The sequence below is a fragment of the Lolium rigidum genome, chromosome 4 (genome assembly GCF_022539505.1).
Source record: "Lolium rigidum isolate FL_2022 chromosome 4, APGP_CSIRO_Lrig_0.1, whole genome shotgun sequence".
Classification (NCBI taxonomy): domain Eukaryota; kingdom Viridiplantae; phylum Streptophyta; class Magnoliopsida; order Poales; family Poaceae; genus Lolium; species Lolium rigidum.
The window spans coordinates 142,956,272-142,963,687 of record NC_061511.1 but is presented as its reverse complement, the minus strand read 5'-3'; the positions used below and the strand labels follow the sequence as shown (position 1 = coordinate 142,963,687).

General features: G+C 44.3%; 1 protein-coding gene across 1 annotated transcript; it reads right to left on the bottom strand.

The window, feature by feature from the left end:
- Positions 1 to 1,830: 1,830 nt before the first annotated feature.
- LOC124705862 (U1 small nuclear ribonucleoprotein 70 kDa-like) lies at positions 1,831 to 7,164 on the bottom strand. The gene is made up of 10 exons (XM_047237556.1): positions 7,039 to 7,164; positions 6,814 to 6,928; positions 6,634 to 6,713; positions 5,714 to 5,789; positions 5,565 to 5,629; positions 5,401 to 5,463; positions 3,545 to 3,626; positions 3,300 to 3,462; positions 2,831 to 2,899; positions 1,831 to 2,750 (listed from the first exon to the last, which is right to left on the bottom strand). The coding sequence occupies exons 1-10, from the start codon at positions 7,135 to 7,137 to the stop codon at positions 2,168 to 2,170; spliced, it is 1,395 nt and encodes a 464-aa protein (XP_047093512.1). The 5' UTR covers positions 7,138 to 7,164; the 3' UTR covers positions 1,831 to 2,167.
- Between the last annotated feature and the right edge of the window lie 252 nt (positions 7,165 to 7,416).

The window sequence follows — 7,416 nt, the reverse complement described above, 5'->3', positions numbered from 1 at the left end:
TCAATGGCAGTAGACTCACTCATGTAGACTCACTCATGCGAAGGTAGTCGTCATGTGTATCGGCAGGTGCTCCGTATGCAAGCATCCTCATGGCGGTGGTGCACTTCTGAATCGACGAGAACCCAGACGCGCCAACGGCGTCGTGCTTCAGCTTGAAGTAGGGGTCAAATTGTCGAACGCAGTGGAGGATATTCATGAACAAACCTTTGCTCATTCTATACCGGCGCCCCGAAAATTGTCGGCTAGTGTTGCGCCATCTACGAAGTAGTCGTTGTACAACATGGTATGCCCCTCCATCCTCTGTCGGCGCTTCAAATTTTTTATTCACGCCTTTGAACCTCCGCGGCGCGGCCTCTTCCTCTTATCCGCGTCGGTGTCAAGCATGTTTTGGAGGGACACGATGATCGACATATATGATGCTCTCGAAGGTCGTCGTTGAAGGCTTGCTTGTCCTCCATCATTTGGACGATCATCTCGTCCTCACTATCCATATCTAAAGCAAAACAAATGGTTAAAATTCATCCGCGGTAGAGGAGGCAACGAACAGTGACGTGTCGCGCCTACTAGACAAGCCGCCGAACACCTTCTGTGCGCGGAGGAGGGGTGGATTTGCCGGAGCGTACTGGGACGCGTTGGCGAAGCGGCGATGACGAAAGGGATGGCTAGGGAGTCAGCCGTCACGATGGTTCCCGACTCCGGAGAGATTGGCCATCGAGACGGTCGGCAAATCGAGTAGCGGCGGAGGGATGGGAGGCACGGCGAGAAATAAAAAGCGGGAACCAACCGTACTGGATTTGATCGCCGATAGGTGGGTGCCCGCCTCGCTTTTCGCTCTGTCCGACGCATCCGGAGTATCGCCTGTGGAGCGGGGACGGACTCGTGGCGCCGGACAGCGTATTGGGCCGCCCGGGTGGAAAAGGCCTTTGGGACACACCACTTGGGTAGATAAAATGTTCGACGTGCCCCAAAAATCTTTGGGAGGCACTTTGGAGCCACTGGAGATATTCTTAACAAAAATATTGTATGTGTGATAGATTAGGCAACCTGATCTTCCAGGACCTCGAGCAATAACGGTGAGATCGAATGTGATGGATACATCTTAATTTATGAAAAGTGCTTAGATACATCTTAATTTATTTAAACTTGCGATATCGTTTTATGAACGGACGTTGTATAAAACTAAGGTATACCTTTGACGTGCGCCCAGAAAGAAGGGAAAAAAAGCAAGAATATGAGTGACAAACAGACGGAGCGAAACCCTTGGACAAGCCATCTGGCAAAGCACCACAACATGGGCCGTGTTTGTCTACCATGGAAGTTTTGAGACTCGTTTGCTCTTCAAGACAGGTTGTGTGATAAAACAGTCAAAATTAGGCAGCGGAACAAATCATGATCTTCTTGTCTACTCACATGCATTTAGTTTTTTATGTTTACTTACAATGTTTGTAACAGCTAATTACAAGTATACATTTCATTGTTCACATAAATTACAAGTACATTTCAATAGATGTAAGGTGCAACAAAGTTTGACTATTCCCTTAGTTCGAAAAAAAAGGATGTGAAGGTATCTAGATTTAGTACCGCCCCTATCCCAAAATAACTTGCTCAATTTTATCCAGATTGAAGTATACAGATATATTTTAGTTGCAAATATGTCTGTATCTAAAAAAGATTAAGCAAGTTATTTTAGCATAGAGGAGGCAGTTGAATAAGTAGAAGCCCCCTAGTTAGTTAGATTTCCAATTTCACGAACTATAACATGATTTAACAAAAACAAACTACTCCTTCAGAAATACAATTACAGCAACTTCGGAAATTGTCATAGCCTCATTAAGAGAGTAACGTGTTCACATTGATTGAAGATTGTCTACAAAATTACATTGATCACAAAATAAGTTCCATAACCCACAAGTATGATTCGGCTAATTATTACAAACAACATACAATAAACAAACATTCCCACCATAATTAAATATCCAACAACAGACCATTTTTGCTTCCAAGCCAGAGCCACAACCATTGGCAACCACTGAAATGACCACCAGAGTTGGCAGGGCTTGCCACAGCTATCAAGTTTCAGCTCCATGTTCAACCAGCCCAGGACTTGCCACAGCTATCAAGTTTCAGCTCCTGTGTTCACCAGCTCGGTTATGCTGCAAATTCCTTACTAGTATGCCTCACCTTCCTCGGGGCCTTCAGGTTCTGCATCGTCAGGTTGCCCCTGGTAAGTGGTTGGCATTTTACTGTGTGAATCATCCCCGTAATGATCATGTCGCTTTGGCCGCTCAGTTTCAGGCTGGCCATAACCATACTGCTCATGGCTTCTGTGATGTTCATGCTGCCTATAGCTGGGATCACCATTACCATAATCAGCATCACTTTCCTGCAAGTGACCACGGTCATGTTCATGGCGCGCACGCTTGTAATCTCGGTCCCTGGCAGGGTCCAGCTCGTGACCTGAACGCTCGTAATCTCTGTCACGGTCCCTGCCCCTGCCATGAGAGCGCTCACGTTTCCTATCTCTATCCTGGTCTCGGTCCCTGCCATGATCCTTGTGCCTATCCCTATCACGGCGGTCACGCCCGCGATCTCTCTCCGGGTCTCGTTCTCGGTCCCTGTCCCGAGTTCTCTCACGGTCTCTATGGTGGGGCCTCTCTTCCCTTGGGTCACGAGTCCTGTCATGGGATCGTTCACGGGGCCGCTCATCACGGTCTCTTTCCCGCACCCTTTCACGTGATTTCTCACGATCCCTGGACGAAAGTAAAATGTCATCAAAGCATAATATAAACATTATTGTAAGACGATCAATGTAAGGATATCAAAGGCTTACCGATCTGCAGGACGATCATCCCTCCTAGGCTCCTCTGATCTGGGGCGCCCAGCAGCATTCTGTAGCTCTCTGATAAATTATAACCAAGTCATATTAGCACAAACTAGATTATAGTGTAACAAAAGAAGAATATCAGTCCTAAAGCCCCCACTGCTACTGCAAACCATCTATACTATGTACTACAGCCAAAGGTACTATCGTTTATTTTAACATAGCAACAATGCAGCATCAAACCTGAACCAGACAATGTCAGACTCACTACTTACAAGTTTATGTACACTATTCCTTTAATAAGACAAGGTATACGAGACATAATAGACCAAAAGGTGATCTAACAAACAAGAAAATTCAGCAATATAAAGGCATTTGCAATCAATACTGGAGGCAACAAGACCAGTTCTTATATCATTCTAAGAAGAAATTATTCTTATATTCATTCTAAGAGACTAAAATAAGGAAATTAATGTACCTAGAAGAATGCTTCTGGGCAGCATCTTCACCACCAATCCTGCTTGATCCAAGTCCACCACCCAATCTCCTAGGGCGCCAATTTGGTACAGTTCGACCACGCTCTACGTCAACAAGCACCCTCTTGTTGTCCACTTTTCTCCCATCAGCTTGCTTGTAAGCACCTGTGACAAGGGGCATAAGATGGTCACACATCAATAAAGCCAAAACAAGCCAATGTAGGATGGTTGCTTCACACAAACTTACTTTTCATGTCCCGGGTGTGCGCAAACTCTACGAATGCATATCCTCTAGGTTTATTTGTAACCTTGTCAGTCACAAGTCGTACCTGCATAGCTCAAAAAAAAGTAATTAGCAACTTCTAAGAAATAAAGGTAAATTCAACTTAAGAAATACTACTGGGTATCACTACAGACATTAGTTAGTTTGGCTAAAAATGTATTTTACGGTGCACGACAGGAAGGCATTAGCCTAACTAGCCGCGCTAACCTTGAATATGTAGAGCTTCCACATGAGGATTGAAATCCAGCACACAAGAACACATGAAGTCTGGCCGATTCGCGCATGTTGGAAAATTCAACGACCAACCCCCTTACCAGGGAACTTACTTAAAAGAAGGAATAGTGTACATAAAAGACTAAATACTATACCAAGTTGCCCTCGCCATTGTTGCTTATAATTTTTTCAACCTTTGTGATCAAGACAAACAAAATAGCCAGAGGAATTACATGAATCAAGGTGATAATAGTGCAGTATGGGTAAGTATTCCTTACACACAGGGAAATGAAGAAGATTCTTCAACTCTTAAGAGTTGAGAGATGCCTTCAGCATTATAATTTTCTGTTGTTTCCTCCATGAGAAGCAGAACTTGGCAGCAGACTAGTACCTTAACAGCTCATGGATAGTAACTATAAATACTAAACTCACCAGCTGACCTACCCAATTAAGTCTCAGTGTATAAATCGCCTGCAGATAAGCTGCTTCAGACATGATATGATCTACACTTACTTCTGCCATTGTAAGACCTCTTCAAGCTTGTCTGGTCCAGTTTAGCAATTCAGGAGATTTGTGGGATAGGAAAAACCAATCATGAAAGAAGCACTACCTTACTGCCTTTTGGCAGAAGCAAATCATTTGTTCTGTTCCAAGGATTTTTCTTAAGAAACAAAAGACTGATAATCGAGCAGCAAAATTACCTGTACATGCACATTTGTTTACCAGAAAAATCTGCCAGTCCTCACATGTTCAACCAATTGTCACAGATTAAAATGGCTTACGAAGGATTCAGTTCACATGTTCAACCAATCGTCACTGATTAAAATGGCTTACCAAGGATTCAGTGTGAAATCCTAACTGATTACCGCCACGCCAGAACCGTATTTACTTATCTACCAAGTCTTCTGTCAATTTGCTACATTCACATCTACTGCCTCCGTTCCAAATTAACTGATGCAGCTTTGGTCAGATTTGGTGGTATCTGGACACGTTTTAGTGTGCAGGTTTGCTCATTTTGGGGGAAAAAAACTGTGTCACTTAATTTGGAACAGACGTAGTACTTCCCACATAGTTCATAGAAGGCTTTCAGGGAGAAATGGTGTCAGGAACTCCCGAACTGAAAGATGCCTATAGTACAAGCTATGTGGAGAAAACACGAAAAAGAGATAATATAGCTCTGCTACGTAAAGTAATACGGACTACTAAGTTTTCTAACAACAAAAAATGGAAACAGAAAGAACATAGAGGGGCAGTTCCTTAATGTCCTTTGGAAAATTGTTGCAGCTTCCCAAAAACATTGAACAGAACAAAGCTTACAAAAGTTTCAGCTTTTTGAAGAAAAAATGGTGTCGAAGGTTCCTAATTTGGTGCAATCAACAAGAGGAAACCTAGAATGAGTCGTTTCCCAATAGCGCTCTGTGATAGGAACTGCGAAGAATCTACATAAGGCAGTGGAACAATTTTCCCAGACTTCACCATGATGACTTACCAACCAACAACCAAGCCTTTCAGTCCCAAACCATGATGACATACCACCTATAATTTATTAAAAACCTTACCAATGTGGAATAACTTCACCTGCACTGGAATTTTCCACATATACTTACCCTTTTAATAGGCCCATAAGCCTCAAAGTCCCTTTTCACCTTCTGCTCGGATGTCTCGTAGTTCTGCAACAGTTTCACAAATTCAGCAAGTGTTAAGTTAGAACATATCCACTATGTCGTTTCCACGGAATAATACGGCTGAATGACACAGTAAAAATACTCACAAGTCTTGCAACAAAGAGTGTTTTGTATGGATCTCCAGTGACATTGGGGTCATTTTGTGGGTCATCTACATAGAAGAATTTGAAAATTAACAACAACACAATAGATCATTGTAGGAAAATGGGCAGTAATGACTTCAGAAATAACTTACACTTCTGAAGCTCTTCAGCAACCTTAGCTGCACCTTGCTCAAGCTTTAGTTGGCGGATTCTATCCTTCTTTTCAGCCTGTATACAGAAAATTAGATACTAACAAAATTAGAGATAGAAGTAGTAACAAATAAGTACAAAACTGATAAACTTGGAGCAGTAACAAGGGATGGAATTTGAGCAAAATAGTTCTTAACATTAAACTGATCTCATACAAATATTTACTTGAAAAAAGGGTAACATCCTAATGTGAATATTCAAATCTAAATCTGCTTATTTGACATCTCGGAAGTAAATTCAGATGTAATTACAAAAAAAATGAAGTTTGCATTAAATGATGGTCAATTTCAAATGACTGCTCTGTTGTATAGGCCCACTTTTTTCAGCTTCTAGAAGGGCTTCTCTCAGATGCTACCCTCCCTCAGCTTCTCCCGGAAGCCCGTCTCCCAAATTTGTTTAAACTTCTGAGACAGGCTTCTGTGAGAAGCTGGGGGAGGGTAGCATCTGAGAGAAGCCATCCTAGAACCCAAAAAGAAGTCCCCATTACTCCCTCCGACCCAAATTATTTCGCGTGGCCATATACTATGTCCAGTACATAGTATACTCTTGGGCTGCGATCAATTAATTTGAGCCAGAGGGAGTACCGTAATCCACATGATAACACCTGATAGCGTAACGGTTTGATGCCAGCAAGCATTAACAATATCTTTATTCTCTTAACACGCTATTTCAGTGGAGCTAAAATGCCCAAGTACGCCCCCGTAAAGACTAATCACCAAGTGACAAATAGTAAAATCATACTACATAATAGCACATCATAAGGTTGTCTATATGATTATGACCACATAGCCTGGGACAAGGATACCGCTGCAGAGTGCCGATAATTCAGCACAAACTGCAGGAGCAGTGCCGAAGAACTTACCCTAGTCTCGCATGTGGGTACAGGCGGAGCATACTCGGGGTCATCAGGATCCGCAAACCGCGTGACAAACTGCGCCATCCCTGCAAAAACCGACCAAACAAGAAGCCTGTCAGCAACGCCGCCCGTGGCTCGCACCAATCGCGTACAGAAATTGCAGGTTGGCAGCGCGTATGATTTTACCGGAATAAGCCGGCAGCTTGCGCTTCTCGAGCGGCGGCTTGTGCTCGAGCGGGGGCCGCGGCTCGAACAGCTTCAGCAGGTTGGTGGTGAGCCCCGTCGGGTGGCTCTGCCCGATCTGCAACCAGACGGAAACGCGGGGGGTCAAATCTCAGGACAGAGAACGAGATCGAACGGAGCTAGGGTTAGGGTTTAGGGGGGGCGCGGCGAAGGCGAAGAAAGGCTTACGAGCTTGAGCTGGAGGAGGTTGGCGCGGCTCTGCGCCTTGACGCGGGACTGCACGCCCGCGTCCTGGTTCCGCATCATGGCGTTGCCGTAGTCGCCCATGGCGGCGGCGGCCGGCGGCGATTTGCGAAGGTTGGGGGATTTGCTGGAGAGGCGATGGGGAAGAACAGGTTTGCTTAGTTTTATATGGTTGATTGATTAATTGATGGAGCCCGTGGCCGTAACCGTAAGGTCGGGGTCAATAAGGTCCCTGATTGGACGGACACATCGGCAATCGAACCGGCCCACTTGTCAGCTAGTGTGCATCGGCATCTCCAACTGCAGACCCAAATTAGTGACCTAAACGGTATGTTTTTGTCTGTTTAGTTTTTTGAAAGAATC

Coding starts and splice junctions, on each gene's coding strand:
- LOC124705862 (XM_047237556.1), bottom strand. CDS start 7,137: ATGGGCGACTACGGCAACGCCATGATGCGGAACCAGGACGCGGGCGTG. Junction 6,929..7,038: donor ACCTCCTCCAGCTCAAGCTC/GTAAGCCTTTCT, acceptor GTCTGGTTGCAG/ATCGGGCAGAGCCACCCGAC. Junction 6,714..6,813: donor CAAGCTGCCGGCTTATTCCG/GTAAAATCATAC, acceptor CGGTTTTTGCAG/GGATGGCGCAGTTTGTCACG.